The 24000-nt window shown below is 41.5% G+C and overlaps 1 protein-coding gene across 7 annotated transcripts in view; it reads left to right on the forward strand.

Moving 5' to 3' along the window:
- Nucleotides 1–24000, forward strand: part of grid1a (glutamate receptor, ionotropic, delta 1a) — a 356932-nt gene that overhangs the window by 271552 nt on the left and 61380 nt on the right. For all 7 annotated transcript variants that reach the window (XM_044135670.1, XM_044135669.1, XM_044135674.1 and 4 more), the window contains one exon: nt 4063–4268. In XM_044135670.1, the coding sequence (XP_043991605.1) occupies nt 4063–4268 (206 nt within the window). The remainder of the gene's footprint in view (nt 1–4062; nt 4269–24000) is intronic.

Raw genomic sequence — 24000 nt, forward strand, 5'->3', positions numbered from 1 at the left:
TCCTAAAGCTCTCTACTTTGAGACTTCAAAATGAGGCAGTATAATCTTGAGGAATTGGAGATCAAAGTTATCAAAAGCTTTTTACCGCATCAAAGCATGTAGGTGTGGCCAAGCCTCAAAATTTGACTTCTCGACATAGAAAACAAAGGAGTAATAACTTCCACACTATGTGTCATAACAGAGCAGCACTCAACACATCCATATGGAGATTTGATATCAGTTTAGCTCTACCCAGTTAGAACACAAAGTGGCTTGCTTTGATGCTAGATTTCTTTCTTTACATTAAGGAAAAGTCTTACATGATCAGATCTTTGACGTTTGTTGGGGAGTCTCTGGTGACAAGACAAACAAATTGCCTACAATACCAGAAGTTTATAGGGGATTTTCAGCAGTATGTTTTTTCACAATTGATTGGTCATGACATTGATATAGATAGTGATAAAAATATAAATGAACTATGATGTCAAAACTCTCATTACAGTGTTATTCATGGTTTTCCTAAGTGTACAACGCATGTCTGTCTGATTTGGATATTTTCTCTTCTTCCAATCTTTACTGGTTTTATTTGTTGCTTGTTTTCTTTCTTATATTTGGTATGGAGATCCCTCTACAAAACAAAACCCAGGAAATTAAAAAAGGCCAGGAAGGGTTACTGTTTTATGAACCCATGATGATTTTTTTTTTTTTTTTTTTTTTTGGCATTTATTTTTTAGCTGAGCTTTTTCTTTGGGTGATTACTTAGTGTTATCTTTTGACCATGTCTTCATCTATTACTTTCTTTTGTTGATCTTGTTTCTATGGCATACCTTCCACATTTGTGTTATTCAGGGTCAAAACCAGATAAAATATCACACTAAACAGATCTCATTTTCTTGTCTTTAAGTTTCAAAATTAAAACAAGTAAAATATCATACTTGTTGGTGTAATCAGGGCTCATAAGCTATTACAAATGTAAGTATTCTTGGCATATTCTTCAAGCAGAAATCCAGATCAACAGACTTACTGCCATGTTGATATGATGAATGAATCTCCTAACGATGATGATATATTTTGTGATTCATCTGTTTACAGCACAAAACTATTTAATTTAAACTCGTGCTGACATGACAGCTGAATCTGTAATAATAAGCAATTAAAGCTGAAGGAGCAATTTCTCTCTGCTCTGGGTGTTCTGATTGTTCTTTGCGCCTGCTAGATTTCACATATATAAAAAAAAAAATAAATAAAAATCCATATTGAAAATAATTAACAGACTATATTATTGCAAGAATAGCAATGATTGCTTTCACTGCTTAACGCAAGTCTTGAGTAAACAAGTTGGTGCAGATGATGTTTTCTATGCTTTTTTTCCACTACTTGACAGCCCAGTGAAGCAAAAAAAAAAAAAAAAAAAAACCTCATCTTTTTGATCATGATATGGTTATTTTTGCTTTTCTCAAATTCATGAGAGAGTTTGCTTTATTTTCAATGTGAGGGTAAAAACCATTCTGGAGGATTGCCATGGATAATTTTTTTAAGCTCAGGTTTTAAAGATTGAGGTATTGTTTAGTAGATAACCAAAAGAAGCAGAAGGATAGATGTACAGAATAGGCGAGAGTGGAGGCTGAAAAAGATTGAGCTTTAAAATAAAAAAAACTTTCGGGGGCAGTTTCTGAAAATGACGCTTGGTTAAATGTGATAAGCAATCAATTCTGTAATTCCTTGGTAATCTTTTTTTTTGCACTCTTGTTGATGGCTGAGCGCTGAGCAGTGGAAAAGCTTCCAACAGTTTTGAAGTATTGACTTTAAAAACCAACATTTCTGTTGAAGTCCTGGAGTAGGTAGACATGAAACCCTAAACTCCGGGGTTAAAAATCTTTGTTTCAAAACGTGTTTATGTTGTTCTGCTCTTTACTTTAGAACCAAGCTGTTTAAAGGATTTTTTTTTTAGGTGACCAAAAGTTTAGCTGCTATTAAATACAAATATGGTCCTGATTTTCTGACATCTTTATCAGACCAATAAAGAGGTCAATGTTGGATAATATATCAGGCAGGAGCCATAATTACTAATTAGTACTTTGAAAGCTTAGCTTGCACACCTTGCACACTTAAATCATAACACTTTCATAAAAATAATAATAGAATTCCCCACAAACATGTCACAAATAGCTATAAATATAAATAGTTATAGTTTCTTTTCGGATAATGCTGATAACTGGTTTCAACATAAGCGCTGGACCTGCTAGTGAAAGGTTTGCTGCTCAGCTCTGCCTTCTTTGAAGGAATTTTAGTGTTCAGAAAAACAGGTTTGAGTAAAAACGTATCACATTCAAAGTTTCCAAATAGTTGCTGAGCAATACCTAGAGAGAAATCTCTACAGTGACACTTCGTGCTTCACAGAGGACCCCCAAGAAGCTTCAGCAGCAGCAAGGCTAACTGGATTGCAGAACCATGTTTCATTAATATCTAGTTTAAGACCTCCTCTGTCAGGTAACGTGGGATTCAAAAATGTTGGCAGCCCATCAGAAGACCAATAAAATACTTACCATCTAGAAAATTCATAAAGACACTGCTGTTACAGTAATACTATGTGGGCTAACCATACCAACTGTTAATAATAAAGTTAGTCATTTTAAAATGTCATCATCAAATGATCTTGACATTTTCCTTTAAAATGTTAAACACCATATTATGTGCTGTAATGCATTTTTACTGACAGTTTTAACATTTTCCTCTCAAAGTTGACGCCCTTTTGTCATTCTGCGTCACATTCTAGTAATGTTGACTGTGCGTCCTCATCCTCTCAGTCTGACAGAATCATTTTGATGCCCATTGTTGAAATATCAGTCTTGAAAATATCAATACAGCTGATGATGTGTGCACAAGATAAAGTTATCTGTCTGTGCTCGCTCTTTTACAAAGTAACTCTTGAATGCAACATACATTGAAGCAAAAATCTATATATTTGAAGGGTCAAGATGTGAAACAGAAGAGGGAAAAACAGTGACTTGAATATGTAGTCAAATAAAAGCACACACTTCTCTGTTTGTATTCAAAGCACTCCATCTATGTGAACAACTTCAGTTTAGGCAATTGAAAGTATTATGTTTTCATATTTCTTAAGAATTTCAAAGAACGTTGCTGGAGGAGTTTGACACTTCAGAATGATGAACGATTTAATTTCACATTTTGTTCTCCTCTTTGAGCATTTGTAATCTGAGGACAGTCCAGCAGCAACCGTTAGCTGTTTACTACCTGAAAGATAAATGGCAATACATCAATTGTAAGAAAAATCAAGCAGCACAGCTAATTCTTATGGTTTGCTTCAGATGGCACTTCATCATGTTGCTCCTTTTGTTTGCCCAAGGTATTGACAAAAGATAAACCACAAAAACAATCAAATTTACTTCTCCAATTAGATCAGGAGATTTTTTTTTCCCTTTTGTTGCCTGAATAATTAACCATAAAAAGTTAAAATTTCTCCTGTAGAGTAGTTGGAGGAGGGCCTAGTTTTTTCTTTTAGGTTTACTGCAAGTTTTTTTTTAATTCTCAAAGCTTTAGAACATGGTTGAACACACAAATCTTCAGTGGATGCAAAAAAGTGAGGAACCAGTGATTTTTCTAAGCTCTCATTAACAATGCAGCATGACTTGGCACATGCTGGGCAGCTGCTTCCCTCTGTGACCGCTGGGACTGCTGTGCTTAACGTGAGCCCTCTGCTGCACATCACTTTTGATTTGTGTGTGGAGTGCATAAAATTTCTTTTTGGGGTGTTTTATGTGTCGTAAAACCAGACACATGCACAAAGTTCTCTGGGGATAGCAACACCTGCCTGGAGGTTCATATTCTGCAAACGCTGGGAAGCACAAAGCGACGTGTGCTCGTTGTGTTTTGTCACGCTTTAGATCAGGTGCAAAGAACAAAATCTGCCTTCAAGCACCTGGAACAGAGCCTAAAAATATTGTTTGCATGTGGATATGTTGACGCTTACCAACATTTGTAAGTTTTATGCTCCAGGCTAAAGAGCCTGAAGAGTTCTCCGTGTTTTTATTTGTGGTTCTGACCATGTCAGTCTCCCCTCAGATATCCGAGGACTCCAAACCTTCATGGACCAAGCGTCTCGGCTCGGTCTGGATGTGTCCCTGCAGAGGGTGGACCGCAACGTCAGCCGAGTGTTTACCGATCTCTTCAATACGATGCGCACGGAGGAGCTGAACCGGTACCGGGACACTCTGCGACGGGCCGTGCTGCTCATGAGCCCTCGAGGAGCTCAGGTCTTCATTCACCAGGTAGGTTTCAGTGAGTTCTCTATATATATATATATATATATAAATAAGGATCCATGGATGAAAAATTATCCTGATACCTCTTAGGCGACCTCAGGTCTAATATTACATTGTCACAACTGCACCCAATAAAAACATAAGAAAAGAATCGAGTGAAATAAAAACGACCTCCGTTTTATTTGGCATTTTCATCTACTATTGATCCAATATCCTGCCTGCACCTGCTCCAACCTCAGACAAATCCCAGAGCACATGGCAAAGGTGAGACCAAGATGTGTTTCACCTTTGATTGATTTGACCTTGTGAAAATAAAAAGTCTGCCAGGAATTGTAAAAGAAACTATTATGAACTGAAACATCTTTTTTGTTTTGTACCCACCAGAAGACATTCATTACTTTCTTAATAAATTCTCAGTAAGCATCGATAACTTTCAAACACCATGTGCGAATATGCAAAAATTCTTTGCTTTAACTAATATAAACTTTGGGTAGATCAGAATTTTCTTAACACGTTTTATGTTGTCAGACATGGCAAAGTTTTGCATTAAACACATTGTGTTGTTTCTTCAATTAGGACATCATATTGTGGTAGTTTTTCCATAACTCTTTGGCCATACCCCCGCTGAATAAAATGCTGTTGTGTTTTTGATGAATTGAAAACGCGCTGGCGTAGCACAGTCTGTGTTGAAAGCAGTGAAAAATATGTTGTTGTGAAAGTGATCCGAGTGGCTTGTTCAGCTCTGCAAACACATCACAGTCTGACAGTTAATCTTCTATCCATCTGGCAAGGACAGTGAAGCATTGACGATTTTTCTAACCCAAATAAAAAGCACTTGGATGTCAAATTCAACCTCGGAGGAGGAGTTTATGTGTGGTTGTAAATATAAAAATGTGGCAGTTACACAGCCTATTTAACAGGATCAAAGTCTGTGACTGGCCTTTCTTTATTCTTTATGCATCTGTGATTAGACTGGAACAATTCAGACTAAGCTCTGTGCAGCAAAGGCTATTTGTGTTTGGACAGTTGTGCTCTTGCATATTTCAGACTTTGTGTTTTGGAAAAGTTTAGCAGCTGAAGAAATTATTTTATCTCACTGAAAATTGTGTCTGCTGACATGCTTTAAAGAATCACAAGTGAATAAAAGAACAACATTGTGGTTCTTTAAAAGTCACTATCAGGAGTGGTTTAAACAATATCTTTGTTTTGTTTTCAGACAAAAGCATTGATCTATCACATATGTTAGCTTGAACGGAGGTGGTGAAACTGAACCATTATAAAATACTATTTCGAATAAAACATTAATCAGAATGGGGTAATGTTTGAGCGGTGAACTCTACTCAAGCTCAAGGATGCAAACGGTGACGGACTGAGCTTTTGTGGTTGATATTGCAAAGGAGTTGAATGTGCTCTATGAGGATCTGCAGGGCCCTGGCCTGCTTGTCAAAGCACCTTATGACAATATCAAAGCCTTTTCCAGAAAATCAGTTCTATGGAAGTCCTCACTCTCTCAAAAAACCTTTGCCATTTTTCAGCAAGCAAAGCTCTGGCGGAGGAGGGCTCAGCATTCAGTGGTGAGAATTACATTGATCTCATTGTTACAGGAAGAATGTTGCAGACTTGAAGAGACACATAGCTGCTTTCCAAATATTTGCAAACCCTTCTATAGTAACGTGGAAACTTTAGGTTAAGTAATTAACCCCGGTTCTCTGAAACATGAGTGAGGTATCTCACTATGGGACACGACCCCAGCGCCTGTCCCCCAGAAGCTCTATTACATTACGCCAGTCTTGACTGGCCGGTAGAAGTGACGTCAGCTCCAGGAGGAGGCGCTTCCTCCCAGGATAAATACCTGACGACACGCAAGCAATCTTCAGTCTTTTAAGCACACCTCTTCCTCGCTCCAGGCAAGGAGGGTGATCTGGTGAGATACCTCACTCATGTTTCAGAGAACCGGGGTTAATTACTTAACCTAAAGTTCTCTTTCAACATTCGTTTCGGTATCTCACTATGGGATGTGGCGACTCCCGTATTGCCAGATAAGCTTACTCGAAGACCAAAAGATGCATCCTGCAGTTATCTAAGTGTGGATCCCACGGCCAAAACTGTGTGAGCCAGAGTTGGTGCCGTGACATCCAATCTATAGAACCTAGTGAAGGTGTGAGGAGTTGCCCAGCTGGCAGCATCACATATGTCCTCCAAAGGTATACCCTGAAACAGTGCCCAGGATGAGGCCATGCCACGAGTGGAATGAGCTCGTAGACCTGCAGGGGGTGTAAGGCCTTTACTCTGATAGGCCATAGCAATAGCTCCGACTACCCAATGGGAAAGGCGTTGCTTTGTTAGAGGTTTCCCTTTATGTGGTGAAGCCCATGACACAAACAGCTGCTCAGATTTGCGAAAACCAGCTGTTTTCTTCACATAGATCTGAAGCGCTCGCACGGGGCAGAGCGTATGCAGTCTTTCATGCTCCTGAGAGGAGAACGGTGGAGGGCAAAAAGCCATCAACTCCAAAGGGCGGCATGGCAAGGCCGGGTTAAAAACCTTTGGTATATAAGCCGGATTGGGTTTCAGTAAAACCTTATGATTCTGCTCAGTAAACCGCATGCAGGAGGGGTTTACTGAAAAAGCTTGAATGTCGCACACGCTTGGCAGAAACCAATGCGACTAACAAGGCTGTCTTAAACGAGAGCACTTTAAGCTCAGCCTGCTCCAAAGGTTCAAAAGGTACATGTGACAAGGCATCAAGTACCATCGGTAAATCCCATGAAGGAGTGAGGCTTTTGGACACCGGAGCCGTCGTGCACCCTTCATGAACTGGCACACCAGAGGATGTTGCCCCACTGTCTTGTCTCCAAAGCCTACATGACAAGCTGAAATAGCTGCCAAGTATACTTTGACAGTTGAAAAAGCCAAACCTTTATCCAGCAGCTCTTGTAGAAATGTCAGAATAACTGACACAGGGCTCTGTATAGCGCTAAACATGGTTTTTGCGCACCAACCCTCAAATGCACGCCATTTTCCCTCATATGCGCTTTACAGTCGAGACCGCTCTAGCGCTCTGAATCGTGTCAATGACGTTCTGGGGAAGCCCACTGGCTGCCAGATTCACCCTTTCACAAGCCAGGCCCATAGAGCTAGGCGCCCGGATGAGGATGAAATAGTTCTCCACGTGCCTGTGTTAGGAGATCCCTGCGAAGAGGGAGCCGCCACGGCTCGCCCTGCAGTGACTGGAAAATCTCTGCTAACCAGTGCTTCCCCGGCCAACGGGGAGCTACCAGGATGAGTGAATGTTTCCTCTCTCGCACCCTGGCGAGGGTAGGAATAATCAGTTCCAGTGGTGGAAAAGCGTACAGGAGAACCGGAGGCCACTGTGCTAGAGCATCCAGGCCCAACGGAGCACCCTCCTCGGTCAGGGAGAAAACCTCGGACATTGAGTGTTTTCCTCTGATGCAAAGAGGTCTACCTCCGCCTGACCGCTTGCTGCCATATTTGGGTTACAACCTCGCTGTGGAGTCTCCACTCCTTGTAGCGGGGATTGCCTCTCGACAGCAGATCTGCACCCCTGTTCATCACCCCTGGCACATGAGTGGCTCTCAGTGACAGAAGGCGTGAGCTGGTCCAGACTATCAGTCTGTGTGCTAGCATGTGTAAACGATGTGAGCGCAGGCCTCCCTGCCTGTTGATGTATGCAACCACCGTTGTATTGTCTGTTCTGACCAAAACATGGTGCCCTCTGATAGAGGGCAGAAAATGTCTCAGAGCCAGTATAACAGCTAGGAGCTCCAGACAGTTTATGTGAGCTGTCCTTGTTTGTGAGCTCCAGACACCGTTTACCATCATGCCCTCGTGTGTGGCTCCCCAACCAATTAACGAGGCATCCGTGGTAACAACCTTCCGTGTTAGGATGGTTCCCATGGCAACGCCGGTGTTCAGGAAAGCGGTGTGTTTCCACGGACTCAGAGCGCGTGCGCATGTCCCGGAAACGATCACCTTCCGGTGGGCATGGCGTATTACGTTCAAATCGAGCGATGCTACCCACCGCTGAAACGGTCGCATGTGCAAACGGCCGAACGTGATGACCGACAGTGCTGACGCCATCAGACCAAGCAGCCTGTGACACAGTCTGAATTTCACGAGTGCGCCTCTGCGAAAAACTGCCAGACAAGCCTGGAAGGCTTTCAATCGTTCTGCTGAGAGGCGTGCTCTGAACTCCTCTGAATTCAGGGACATCCCGATGAAAGTTATTGTTTGTACTGGGGTTAGGATACTCTTCTCCCAGTTTATTGTGAAACCCAGAGCCGCCAGATGTGATATCAGCATCGTATGCAGGTGCCATAAGTTCCCCCGGAGACTGAGCTGCTATCAGCCAGTCGTCTATATACGTAGCCAGACGTATTCCCTTTTCCCTCAGAGGTGCGACTGCAGCCTCGGTGCATTTCACAAACACGCGTGGGCTCAGTGAGAGGCCAAAGGGAAGTACGAGATATTCGTACGTCTTCCCCTGAAAGGCAAATCTGAGGTACTTTCTGTGAGGGGGGTATATAGGGATGTGAAAATATGCGTCTTTCAAGTCTACGGAGATGAACCAGTCTCCTCGACGCACAAACCGTATCAGAGCTGCGTGTGTCAGCATCCTGAACGTATACCGTCTCAGATATGCGTTCAGAGCTCGCAGATCTAATATCGGCCGCAGACCCCCGCCTTTTTTCGGTACGAGAAAATATCTGGAGTAAAAGCCGTCCCTGCTGTGCTCCTGCGGGACCAGCCGAATGGCGTTTTTGTTCAGCAGAGATATTATTTCCCCCTGCAAAATGCGTGCGTGTTCCCCCCGGGCATATGACTGTACTATACCTTTGAAACGGGGAGGAGCTGTTCCAAACTGGAGCCTGTATCCTCTGGATACAGTCTTTATCACCCAATTTGATGCCCCGCACGCTCGCCACAGCTGGACTTTTCCCGCTAGTGGGCTGGGAAGTGCTTCTGTGAAAGCATTGTTCCGTGCTTGCTGAGTAAGCTGTAGCTGCTGTCGGCCAGCTTCCTCTTTCAGAGACAAAGCTGCCGAGTACGCCAAAGGTGGGGCAAGAGCTCCCCCTGTTGGCCTCATGTGCAGCTGCACGGCCACGTTCTGTCCTAATGTCATTTTTATTATGTTTCTTTGTTTTGGCTGCGCCCTCGGTTCCTGACCTGGATGCGCGCCTGGGAACAATTTTATTGAGTTTGTGGTGAAGGGAGATATTTGTGTTTTCAAACACTGGTGTGTGTTTGTGCACTGGTGTGTGCTTTCTGGCCACAGCTCTGGCTCCACTGAGCTCTGGCCATGTGTAAGTTTTCTCCTCTTCGTTCGGCTCTGAACCGCGAGCTCCAACGCTGGCTCTGCAGGCCGTTTGAATTGCCCTGAACGTGGCTTCACAAACTCGAACTGGGACAGAACGTTTTCCGGTGGGGGGGGAACAGGTGTCTGGCAGTGCCTGCTCTCCCACCCCGGGGCGAGCTGCCTAGGTAGCCCGCCTCTTTTTCTTCGCGCTAGCGGTGGCCGGAGGTTTGGTTCCCGAAGTCACCGGTGGCGTGAAAGGCTTTCTTCCCCAGGCACCCTTGAGCTCGATCGGCTTTCCCTGGCTTTGGTCCGCCAACTGCTGCTGAGGGTGGCGTTTAGGGATGCGGTAGCCCGGTCGAGTTGTCGCCTGAGCGAACGTTTGACGAGGTGCCGCAGAGGGAGGAGGCTGCGCTCTTCTGGGCAGACAGAGTTGCAGCGCTTCACCTTCTTTCTTTTTCTCCTCGCAGCGTTTTTGCATTGCTGCAACGGTGGGGCCGAATAAGCCCTTCGGGTCCACCGGAGTGTCGAGGAGCTGATTTTTCTCTCTTTGAGAGAGACTGGACAGATTCAACCATCTGGCTCTTTCCTGAGTGACCATCAGAGCCATCGCTCGCCCTGAGGCCTGGACAGCGTTTCTGTGGAGACGGAGGCAGAGGTCTGTCACCACGCATAACTCGTCCCACACATCTGCGGTTGCTGCACCCGCCATCTGCTCCTGCAGTTCTGCTTGATAAGCGAGGAGGAGAGAGGAGGCGTTCAGGGCTTTAACCGATGCTGCCACTGCTTTGTAGCTTTTTTCGTTCAAAGCTGACTGAAACGACTCGGCCTTGAACGGGAGGGATGGTCCTGCCGCAGTCATGGTCGATTTCTGTGAGGGGTGCAGGTGAAATGCCAGCTGAGGTTCAACAGGAGGCAGGCGGAAAAAACCGCTGTCTTCCACGCCGGTCCAGTCCAGCGCCGACCCTCCCAGAACGGGGTTTTTGGCGGTGAGTGGATTACTCCAGGACCGGGTTGCTTCCTCGAGGCACTCCGGGAAAACCGGCAGCAGCTGTCTGGTGGAAGATTTGGCTTTTGGAAGCCGCTTCTCATACCGAGATGTGGTGGTCTCGCCGGGTTTCCGCCATTCAATGCCCAGCTTTGCAGCTGCTCTTCTGCAGACATCGTGGAGGTCCGGCGCAGTCGGGTTTGAGGGCCGCTGCAGCGGGTTTCACCAGTTCCTGTGGGCTTTGCAGCCAACGGGATAGAGAACGTCTCGCCGTCCTGCTCGTAGTCATCAGACCCGAGACTGACGGATTCCACCTCGGAGTCAGATTCTGCGCCCGCAAAATCACTGAAAACCGGGAGGTCGGTTCCATCTTCCTCCAGGTCAAGAAGCGGTGCGACAGCATCAAGCTGGTCACCCCAACTAGCTTGAGCTAAAGGGAGCTCTCCCTCATCGGTCGAGGCAAGAACCGGTGGAGGGGGATTGGATACCCCCAGCACAGGGTCTGCCTCTGACAAACTAGCTTGGCGTGCTAGCCTGCGCCGACGAGTTTTAATAGAGAGCCGTGCACAATGTTCACAGCTCGCTGGTGACGCTAACCCGTCCTGGGCATGTTGCGGCCCCAGACACGAAGCGCAGACAGAATGGGTATCTGCCCCAGCAATGAGGTTGCCACACGTGCATGTTTTAGTCGGTAGTTTGGTCCTGTCCATTGTGAGTACGGGTCCAAGCTTCGCGACTATCAGCTTCGTTTAAAATCAAAGCCAAAGGGCGCAGCTAGTTTGGAGACTAGCTGCAGCTGCTGCTGTTTGGTGACAGACCAGCGGTAGAAGAACTCAGAACAACCAAGCACAGCTACTGAGAAGCGTTCGGCGACCGAGTTGTTAGCTCGCTCTGCGAACAGTTAAGCTAGCCCAATAGTTACCGCGTTAGTCGTCTGAGAGTTGCTTCTGGGAGCGAGAAGAGGTGTTAGACTGAAGATTGCTTGCGTGTCGTCAGGTATTTATCCTGGGAGGAAGCGCCTCCTCCTGGAGCTGACGTCACTTCTACCGGCCAGTCAAGACTGGCGTAATGTAATAGAGCTTCTGGGGGACAGGCGCTGGGGTCGTGTCCCATAGTGAGATACCGAAACGAATGTTGAAAGAGAACTGCTCCTAATGTGCTAGAAACAGAGCATTTCTAAGCTCAAAGCCAAGTTCATGGATGTGAATGGAGCGGCAGAAAAAATATATGTTTGGGACAATTACTCCCATCCTTTCACAAGTTTTCCAGTGCTTTGTGTAAAAGCCAAAAATAGCTTTTGCTTTACAGTGAAAAAAGTTTTGTTCAAAAGCATATTTAAAGTTCAGGGGCAGCAGCACTTTTTCCTTTTATCACTTGAAATACAGTATGGAATACCACAGAGCGGGACAATGGAGGGGACAGTAGTAGGAATCAGTCAATGGATTGTGGGTTCAATTCCCGCTCTGTCTGCCTGTGTATGTGTGCTATGGGTCCTGTGGCGGCAGTGCATGGCAGCCTCACCTCTGTCAGTGTAGCCACAGATGCTCTTTGAATATGTGTGAAGTGCTTTGGGTTCCTATGGACTTGATAAGGCGCTAAACAAGTACAGAACATTTACTATTAACCATTTTGCCATATAATATTTCTAGTCCTGACTAGACCTCAAGTAGACTCTAGGTATTTTAGAGTTTAAGGTCTCTGGTCATAGTCCTGCTGTCTACCCACTGATGTTCTTCAACAAACCCCGAAGGCCTTTACAGAACAGCTGTTTTCATGCTCTGACCAAAATACACACGGGTGAATTCTACTTACTCATTAGCAGACTTCTGAAGGCAGTAAACTGGACTAAAAACCGCATGGCAAAAGTTTGAAATGTTTTTTTCACCATAGTTTTAAAGTCTATTGAACGAAGAGCTCCAGGTAAAAGATGGATCGGGTGTGAGGACGGGGCTGCTGAGGAAACGTGTTGATAAAGACTGTGGAAGAGGCAACACAGAGGTGAAGTCTTCAGGAAATAGCTTTTCCCAAGCCAACTTAGATGGAGCCTGGAACAAAGAGGAGTGGATAGAGATGAAGAATGGCACTAGGAAAAAGGATGTGACGGATTGTGAGTTTAGATTAGTGGTCTCAAGCCGCATTTATTGAGGTCCAGAGTACTGGAGCCTTTAGATGTGTTGCTTGTTATCCACACATGAATGAAATGGTTAAACTTCCTCACCAGCATGCAGTCAAGCTCCACAGCTCTGCTAATGAGCTAATGTTAGAGCTAGGTCTGCTGAAGCAGAGAGAAATCTAAAAGATGCAGGACACTGGCATTTGAGGTCTGGAGTTCGAGAACCTTCATTTAAATAAACTGTGGCGTAGTAAGAGGTGAGGCTGAAATGTGGGACTAACCCCAAACTTAAGCTAACATAATAACTGAACTCTGCACAAACAGTTTTATAAGAAAATCATGTATCATTTTCTTTACACAACTATTTTGTATTTTGTCTTTGTCATGTAAAATGTCATGTGAAATCCCTCTAAATTATGGTGAAGAAATCTTTCTAACGTGACAAAAGGTAAGGAATTTGAAGTGGCATAAATATTTTTGTGAAGTACTGTATTCTAACAATTAACATTTATCCATCTTCAGTTCCTTTTTACCTTTTTGCCAATTCCCTGCACTTACGCCTGTTAATTGTTCTGTCTCATGTGAGCAAACATAAAAAGAGGCTTTAACTAACAGTAGGTCAAAAACATCACTTGCAGTCCAATTAGCTTCTTGTGGATGCTGCACCATAAATCTAAAAGTTAAGTACTTCCTGACAAATAAATTAGTGGACAGGTTGTGAATACATCCAGGCTTTTAGGTCTCATTAATGACATATTGCCTTGATCTTTTGCTTAGTTTCTGGGAGTTTTGTTTTGGTGCACACATACACGCACTAAGTTGAATGCAGACATCCTCCCATAACATAACAAATACGAGGATCTTTGGGCGACGAGAAATAACAGATTCAAATACAGGGCCTGTGAATATTTAAATTTCTTACATGGATTTGTTAATTCAGAGATTTTTTTGATACCTCATAGATTGTGTTTTTATAGGTTATACACACTTTGTATCAGACATGTGGAGTATATTATTATGCCAATATTTCATAATTATGTCCTAGAGGATCATTATAAATACCAGACTGTTTTATGGATATTTATGGATCGTATTGGATTTTAAGTGCTTTACATGGAATGAAATAATAAAAGAAAACAACAACAAAAATAAAAACATTTTGATATTGTAAAGTACTGTGGTATATGGATTTGGTCTCTTCCAGCAGAGTAGCAAGAATTTAGCTCATAAACCTACTTTTACCTTCTTTTATGCTTTCTACCTTTCAGCTCTCGAAATCCATCTTTCAGTAATTGTTGAGCTCAATTGTTTCCCGTTTCCCTCTGCTCTGTTGTGCTATACCCAATAGTTTTTCATTTTCAGTACCCATGGTTGGATTACTAAACAGGCAAAAATAACCTCAAAGAGATGCATGGAGGCTCTAGAGAAACCTGGGATGACTCCTAAGTACTGCAAAAATAACAACAAAGTGACATAAAGGGACCACAATGACTCTGATAAAAATTACAGTGAAAGGCAAAGAGGAGCCAAGACGACCATAAATGTAGGTGCTATTGTCCAATCAGGCCAAAGTAATGTGCTTAGCAAAACAAAAAGTACAAGAGCTCAAATAAAACAAGAATTCAATTTATTCACTCTATTACAGTTGTGATTTCACATAGGCCAGAAAATATTCATACATGTGGATGATTTTGGTTTAAAGTAACCTTTTAACTTTCCCAAAGTATTTCTTCTGAAAGAAAATAAAAGCAAAGTTCTGAAGAGGCCCTACCAAAGAGTCAAATTGAACCTTTTAGAGAAACTGTGCAGTGAGTAGAAATAATCCAGATATCAGTGGAAACATGACAATTTGAAGAAAGATGTGATGAGAACCCTTCGCGTCAATAATCCACGTAAAACATGTGACCCTGAGGGTGCCGTCCCAAATCGTCAAGTATTGACGTGAAAAGGGTACCTGAGGCGTCAAGATGGGACGCATGATCAGTACTCGCCAATATATCACGAGTAGGGAGTGAGAATATGTTGAAATGTCAAGATAATTGTGACTCTTTTCTATTCTTAGTGCTTGTAAAAATGCCACACATTGTTTTTGTTTATTTATTTTTTATCAAGTAACAGAGCAAACTGACAGCCCTCCAGTAAGAACGTGGCAACAGTTTGTCAGTTTAATAAAAGATGCTGAAATGCTGCATTAAAATTCCTTCAAACAACGTAGCCCATTCATCCCCAAAAAGTCCCAAGAATGCTTTACTTTTAGGGTGATTGGTGAAGTGCAGCTTTAACTAAACATGTAAGTGGTTCACTGGCTCGAATCATTCCACATCCAAGAATTATCTTTCCCAATAACAAAATGTCTTGACCCAAAGTAAACCGAGGGTGTTTGCGAAAATAACCCAAATATTGTAAGGTAGAAAAACCACCAAGAACTCTGCATTTCTTATTTAGGATTTTTTTTTTGCTTGTTTGTTTGTTTCACTGAAGCAAGACTATTAGATGCAAGAGGTTTGGAATTATACATGAAAATAAATTGTATAAAATAAAGTATTGTACTTTTTAAAAAACGTGCCTGGTTTACTATTTTATATACATATAATACACATATATACATATAATACACTTTAGGAATTAATAAAATGCAGGAAAACATTTTTCTTTTTATTAAAATCTTTTCTTCTGTCCCACACAGGCATATTTGTGACTTTTAATCTCACAGGTTTTCCACCATTTTAATAAAAGTGAAACATTTGAGCTCTTGGCGTCTCTTTCTGCTGCTGCAAAACCTGCTGCCGTGTTCTCCTCCACATCAACATCCTCCTGTTGATGTGGAGGAAAAAAACTGAATAGGCGGTGTCAGATGGTGTGCTAGCTCTGCAGGGCGGTTGATGGATGGGGCGCCGAAGCTGGGTGAGGTCTGCCTCCTCTGTGGCAGCTAAACAAGCCCGCAACAGTAACAAGCACTCGTGCCTGCTGCCAAGTGACGTTAGAGGAGATAGAGATGCTGTTCAGGATGGCAGGAGGGTTAAAATGTGACGACAGGAACACAGAGAGAGAGGGGCAGAGCGGAGGGGTGCAATGGGAGAGATAAAAAAGGGACAAGAGGAGATGGATGTAGAGAGGAAAGGTCAACAATGAGAAAAAGATGTAGAGCTACAGGGGGCTACTTCAACATTATAAAGCACCCTGTATGAAATAGTAATAGATGAAATCTAACAGAAGAGATGGCAGAGGAGGAAGACAAAAGAGACGAGTGCAGAGACATCACCTAAAGACGACAGGAGTCATTAAAGCGGAGGCTGATTTATGTGAAACTGGAATATATATTAAATAAAGCTGCAGTAGATGTGCCCAGTTTTTGGAGGATCTCACCTAATTAAACACTGATTTATGAAAAACAGATGCAGACCGTTTTTTTTGTCTTTTTTTAATTACTGATGCGCTCGACTAAGAGAGGCTTAAATTAATGTTGGGTCTTGAACAACAGATCTGAAGAGAACCACAGCAGCTGCCTGTCACTGATGTTCTTTAATACGCTGTGGTTTCAGCTTTGTAGCAACACTTGACGAGGAGTTGACCCCAAAAATACTGACGTTCAGTAGGTGCGTCTGAATGTTTTAATTATTCTGTAGAGCCTGAAATAAGTGAATCCGCATTCCTAAACTTTAGCTTTCTGCTGAATCATGGATTCCTGCACAGTTCAACATCACTGACCAAAAACTAAGAAATCTTGAAATGGGGTTGGTTAGTTTGATAAAGTGTCAACTAAATGGAAATCAGGAGAAGGTTACTATTGCGAGATAGCTACTGGACTGTCAAGTAATAAAAATCTATTTTATGCTATGTTGCATATTTAGCTTTTTCTTTAAAGCTATTTATATGCGAGACAGAAATAATAAAGTTATAGTTATAATTTTGACAGCAGTTGTTCAAACATGAAGTTTATGAGGCAAAATTTATCATCTAAGTTGCAGCATACGGATCTAAACAGGCAGAAGCGGCAGTATGTGCCTATGATGAAACCATAAACCATTGCTTGTGGCTTCACATTGTTTCTATGCTAATGCAGTGGTGCAATATGTTGTTCTCCACACATTCGACTCGGTAGCTTGTATTCAAACAGGGGTAAAGACAGTTATTTAAATTTTTTATGCTGTTTGCAAAATGAGCATATTCCTACTTCCTTTGTCTAATCTCTTGCTGAAATGCATACATTGATCTAAGCTGTTCTGAAAAAAATACTAGCAGTGCATTTTAGAAGAGCTGCTCTCATTCATAAATTTTAGTGCTTAAGAAATTGAAACAAAAATTCAATCTGTAGAGACTCAGACGGAGAAAAGGGAAACCATCGGAAAAGTTTAATACCAGTATGATTTAAATCTTTGGCGCTCGGGGCCCGGCCAAGGATGTGGCCTGATGCCGAGCGAGTGGAGGTGAAGGGGTGGAGGTGGGTTGAGCTCTGCTGGAAAGCGCACGACGCCATGGATGGCGGTCCTTATCAGCTGGGGCTTGGACGGTGATTGGACTTGACGAGTCTTGGACCGGCGTTGATCGATCAATGATGATGAGCCGGAAGTTCCGACTGGATGATGCAGGTGGGGCTAAAAGAGTCTTCCAGATTGAATTTGTGCCTAGGCTTCATTTTAACTGAAAAGTGGTCCAATAAAAATCATGACTGTAATTTATTTCATTTTTAACTCCAGCGGGTTCTTCCAATTATGGAAGAACCATAAGTAGAATTATCTACTGCCAAGAAAAAAAAAATCTAATAAATCCAGATAACCCTTTTTTATATATCTGGTTTCAAGAGAATTAAGTCACCATAATGTTTCTCTTTAATATAATGCTGACCCTGTTTAAGGACATTAGCAAATTTTTCAATCATGGAAGTTGTAGACTTTTATTTTTGTCAGACCATTGTAGGTATTTCTACAATGGTCTGGTACGAGTCGAAGGTGCGTTGTGTCTACTGCCCACATGCAAAAATATCAGATTGATTTTTTTTTTTTTACTGAAGTGTCTGAGTGAACTGTGCTTACTTTAAGTTCATCAAGTAATGGGGCACTGGGTGGCTCAGTTGGTAGAGATCGGGCACCATGTGAGTCCTTAAAGGTTCCCAGGTTCTGCTGCTGATCTCAGGCCGTTTGTTGCTCGTCTTCCACTTTTCTCTCCACCCCACTTCCTGTTAATGTACAGTTCAATAAAAGTCATCTGTTGCACTCCATCTAGAGATGTTCTAGGTTTATTTACTGGGTTTCTTATTGTGGACTGAGAACTTAGTAACATAGCTAGATTAAGTTGAACTAAATTATACAATTTCTGAAAATCTTTGGTCTGCATTTATACCCTGTTCATCTGAGTCAGAACTTTGAAAAAACAAATTTTAAAGCTGTCTTTTTGGTACGTCTCTGTCTGCTTTGCCTAGTTTAAGATGGAAGATTCAGTTCAGCTAAAGCTCAGTAAAATTAGCTAGAGACTCTCAATTAACATCAGTTTAATTGTTGGAACTAATTCTCGACTGGATTTTACTTCCACAAACAGCTTTCATGTTTAGCTTCAGACTCGTCTCACCACATCACACCCTTCCACATGTTGTCACCTAGATGGCTTGACAGCTGGTCTTCTTATAAAATATTTTGTATTCCAGGCTCTCAGTTCAGGTAGAATATTTTATGGTTGTAATGTGGAAAAATGTAAACAGGTCTAAAGGAAATTGATGCTTTTGTAAGTGCTGTGTCCCAGAAATATCTATATAAGCAAATTGATGTCTACAAAGTAAATGGGAAGATTTTTCAACTTTATCACAAAAGGTTTATAAGACATCAGATATCAAACGCCCAAAGATTTTTATTTCTTAAATTTTTTTGCCTGCTTTAATTAAAAAAGGCATTAAGCATGCGTGTAGACAAGTTCTCAAATGTGAGCTTCTTTGTGAGTTTGCCACAAATTACGAACGTGGAGCATACAACCTTCATCTTGTGGACAAGTGTGTGAATTTTCCTGTTTTCCCTGCTAGATTTTAACTGTTGCTGCGAACGCCTCACCTTGCCACTTCATTGGCAATCTCTGCCATCTCAAACTGGCTTTTTCAAAATCTTATTTCAAGGAAGGAAGAAGGCCATAAAAATACCTTGGTGTAGTAAATATATTGGATATTTTTGGGCACTCTTTCAAGGACTTTGCAACAGAGTAAAGCCCTTATGTTTTCATTTTATTTTTATTTTTTATCTTGTCTCAGGAAACAGTTCAACAAATCTTATCCAATATGGCCCATTTCAACACATCACTGCTCCTCTGTGTTGGGATCCTTCTTTTTAGATGTCTTTTTATTAGATAATAAATCTGTAACAATAATAATAATAATAATAATAATAATAATAATAATAATAATAATAATAATAATAATAATAATAATATATCTATTGTCTGACGGACAAAAGGAGCTCAAAAGGACTTTCATAGAATATGTTCCTTGGTGTATTGTGTGTCAGATGAGGTCAGAAAAGGGATTCACATGTCAAAATTGAAGCCCATGAGTTTCTCATTAAAATCAGACCTTCGAGACACTTGAGCATAAAGTGCAATAAACCTTAGCCCTTGCTACGGATTGTTCTTTCATCCCAGGGCTTCTACTATCTTATTGTCACCGGTGTTTGTGGATAATGATTTAAAAGCAGCCCAGCTGACATGCTATAATGGGATATGACACAGATAGCCATGTTGGCTTTTTGTGCTCGGGAAATTTATCGATGTTGACATGTCAGCTCGCAGGACACGACGCGAGCACACACTTCCCGCACGTGCAAGTGTTGCACACATTTCACCCACAGCTTTCTGATGGCGAAACCATACGTCTCATGACACTAAGCTGTCAGTAGCATTTTGTGTTCCTTAGTTGTTTTGTCAATGTTGATGTCACAGTTTGAAAAATGACAGGGACACACACACATACACACATCACAAAAAAACCCATCATGTTTAATGTTAAGGCGAGAAACCAAAAAAGTCTGGGACTATAAATTTCACGCACAGAAATTAAAGCAGTGACAGAAGAAATTTGCTCAGGTGGCCTTATACATCCTGCTTTTGATTTAGATGTTCTACCTGAGGCACTTTAAGTTATCAAACTCTGGAGAAAGTGAGACCAATTTCCAGCCACTCTGCTTTAAAAGCTAACATCGTCTGTGTCTGGACGCACAAGTGCTGCCCTGTGGTTCTTGTTTTGTATACTCTCTTTTTTGGTTTCCAAGCTAAAACATATGGTGCCATGAAAAGTATTTATGCCTTGGGAATTGTCTGCCCCTGCCCCAAAAGGAATCACTGTTAGAAAATATGCTGCATTGAGGTTTTCTCTGATGCACCAAAACAGAATGGCAAATCATTCTCAATCGATGGGCAAAATTATTTTGTTTCCATTTGTAAAATGTGCGTATGCTCTATACAGGGAAGAGTCATGGGACATCGATAGCTATTGGAAAAACATCAAAAATGAAAAAGAAAAGATATATAAAAGCTGGAGGGACAGACATTGATCAGCTGTCCTGACGATATGTACTCTGTTAGAAAGAGGAATGTAGAACTGCCTAGCAAGAGCAATCAGAAACTTACGAAACCTTCTGAGTGATGTGGTTGGACAACAAGGTGTGGATGTATGTGTCGGACATGAACATGAAGTGCTAAAAAAAAATATGGAGCTCTCCTAAATACTCCTAAATAATCACGTGTTTGCTAAATTTAGCTAAATTTCTTTCTCGTTACATTAAAATATTCCAGTATGTGGCACAGTTGTTCCTTGGCACCTGAACTGAACTCATCTCTCAGATGGAATAAAGCTGGCCATGACCTGGAAGTGTTTATCCCAGCATGAATCATTAACCAGACACAGAGAGCATGGTGTTGGTGCAGGGAAGCGTAGTGCTGGCACAAACAGCATACACTGCACACAGAAGGATGTCCAGACATGGGCACACCTTCCGCATCTCGTCCCTCATTCCTCGCTCTGATTTATTGCAGCCAGCTCTGCGTACATCTCTCCCTCAGTGCTAATGAGGGAGGCCAGGAAAAATTAAAAAGCACACAAAGTGCTGTTCCTTCTTTTTTCCCCCCTTCTTTTTGTCTATGGCACTGAACAGAAGAAAACACTTGCAGCCAAGCAGAACATTGGATTTTTTTTCCCCCGGCCTAGAATACAAATGAAGGCAACAGCGTGATGCTGCTAAACTGGTATCATTTTGGAGGGGATGCTGGAGGAGTTTGAGTTGCTAGGCGAGGAGAGTGCATTATAGGTGGACTTATTAAAATCCACTCCTCTGACATGTTAGGAGATACACAAGCAATCAGTGGGAGCATCATTTGTTATTTAACTCTGTAGTGTGGAGCCCGACTCCCGTGGTTGCGAGCAGTTCTCACAGAAGACCTTGAATTTGCCGCATCTTTGAGTTCAGATTGCGGTTTAGTTTTTGAAAGGAATGGATCTGCCTTCAGTTGGAGTGCGAGACAAATTTAGAGTGCATAAGTATTTCATAGCTTGAGGTTTGTAACAACAAACAGACCCTATGTCGGTGTAACAGTGCATTTATCTGAGACTACTTCTTTTGCTTTCTATCTCAAGCTAAATCTTTAAGAATTACTGTGATGTTTTTTTTTCTTGTTTTGTTTTTCTACCAGGTAAAGGAAATCCTGCCTCATGCAAAATTTAAAAATAGTGGGAGCTTATTTTCTTTCTCGTACCGTGTTTGTGTTTTCTGTTATGCTGTTATTTGTTGTTTTTGTGTACAGCCCTGTGGCCAACAGCAATTGCTTTTAAATGTGCTTCCTCGATAAATTAGATTTCATTTAAAATTTATGGAAGTGTAGTCACTACAAAATAAGAGTCTCAAAGTTGTTATAGTGCTTCAAGGCTCCAACACTCAACTTCATGTTCAAGTCTCATAATTACAGCTACGAATTGTTTGACAAGTGCCATGCAAATAGTGCAAGTAGTTGGTACTTTTCTTTCTGTATATCTTCCCCTATTAACATCTAGAAAAGCAAATGAGGAAGGGCCAAATGTTTAGCCAGATATTTTGTTTTGTTCACATCACTTTTCAAAAATCTTTAGCTGAAATCCGTTACAAAAATATATAATTGAGCCACTGAAGTCTCAGAGATCATTGTTTGAAAGTAAAGCTGGATGTGTCTCAACAAGTTTGCGATTATTTCTTGAATTAGCTTGTTTTTTATTTTAATTTCTGAAACACAAAATGGAGATTGATTTTCTTTTTTAAAAGATAAGTTTGAGTAGCTTTAATAAAACTAACAAAAACCATTTATATTTTCTTATTAAAAAAAAATCTCACCAAGTCTCACTAGTCGACAAACACAGCCACTGAAAAGTAACTCACTTTGTTTGTTACAATGACTATATAGAAGTGGTAATGTTGTGTAAGAGATAATGTAGAAAATTACTACAGTATGTGAAGAAAAATAATCAAAAACTATGTAAAGAACAGGGTCAGTCTTTTTTTATTGCCTATGCATCAGGAAAAGATTTTTCTGATCACAGATCAGGCACTTAAAAGGATTCGTATTCAGGGGGCGAGTGGTAATCCATCCTCTGCGTAAAAGTCCCAAAAGGCCAGACCTGACCCAGATCATTTAACCATAAAGCAAGCCTGAGCACCTCTAACAGCCAACACAGCTGCTTCAAGGCCTGCCAAGGAGTATATGCAATAAGCACTTTCTGAAGATTAAGAGAGCAGCCGGGTGCAAGGTTGTGTATTCAAACAGATAAAGAGAGGGCAATACACATATATACATCTTCATCCACAAGGACGTAAACTGTGAAAAAGGTCATTGCTAACAAAACTTGCTGTTTAAAGTGAGCTGTTTCCATGAATATTCATGGTACGTGGGACGCAAAAGGAAAGGTTCGTTAGAAAAAGATGCAAAAGAAAAGCAAGGATAAGCATAGCTAAAGAGAAAAAAATGGACAAGGCTGTTCATTTGGGAATCAAGGCCCCAAAGTCTGTCATGAAGCATTGATAAGCACACAATCCTGATTGCCTGATGACCAATTTAAAGTTTTATCTCTCAGTAATGATTTGGGGAGTTATTGGTCCTCTGTGCTTTAACAGGTTCAAGTCTAAGCGGTTGTGCTTCCCTCTGCTAATGGGTTTTATGGCGATTCAGGTTTTGTATTCTAGGCGGACTTTGTACCTTAAATTGCCAAGTAGCTGCTGTAATATTTATAGTATCAATATGAACTCAAATGTCCTAAACCTCATGGCAATTGAATCCACCACATTACAATCATATGAGTCACCAATACTATTTTAAAAAATGGCAAAGCCTGGCAACACAGAAGTCCTGTGCAGGCCTGGCATTAACATCAGTATTGACTGCTCTGAATGCTTTATTCAGATCAGACTTTTAATTGCCACATGGATCCACATCTCACTAACAGTGCTTTATGCAATTAAACAAAGAGAGAGGATTACAACAAGACTTCCTTATGGGGATTTCTTCCTGACTTTTTTTTAAAGTTTATAATCATCATTATACAGCGATTGAATGTTTATGAGCTGCACAGAGAAAGGGAGGGAGAGCACTGTGTGATTTACACAACGCTGCTTATTCATCAATTAGCTTACTAATAATTCATTTAATTTTGAGTACTGACAGTGAATATTAGTATTATTTAAAGAGGGAACTGAGTTAAGACAATGACAAACTTCTACACCACCACCCCAAATGTGATTATCACCAGTTCATATTTGTTTTTTTTCCATTTATAATTCAACATTTATATATGTACATAATACCCACCCAATGATTTTTATTCAAGAATTAGGTGATTTTTGAACAAAAATCAGTTTTATTGGTCTTATGTATTTAGCAAATGTTTGATCATAATTATCAAAAATTAACCAAAAACACGCTTGATATATAATTCAATGTGTAACAATTTTGCCATTGTGACTGTAATTACAGAAATAAATTAAATTGTCAACACTATTCTAATAAGAGACTCCCATTCTCCGTTTCTAGTTAATTTGTCCATCTGATCCAGTAACCTACTGCGCTGAGCTTTCTTCAGATTCCAAAAATTGACTGCTCTAGTCTTATTTTCACTGTAACACTTAATAAAACAACCCACTGGTAGCAGAAACCTTGACATCTTTCTTTGGGGAGGATATGTATCCAATTAAAGAGGCAAGACACATGGGTTTGTTGGAATCACATGAACAAGTACAAACCACCTGGCTGCAGATATTTCTGCAGGGCTCATCCTGCCCTGTTTGTACAATTAAGCAGAAGAGGAGATTGTAGTGCAGCTGCAGAAGATGCT

This window comes from Gambusia affinis, linkage group LG13 (assembly GCF_019740435.1).
Source record: "Gambusia affinis linkage group LG13, SWU_Gaff_1.0, whole genome shotgun sequence".
NCBI classification, from domain to species: domain Eukaryota; kingdom Metazoa; phylum Chordata; class Actinopteri; order Cyprinodontiformes; family Poeciliidae; genus Gambusia; species Gambusia affinis.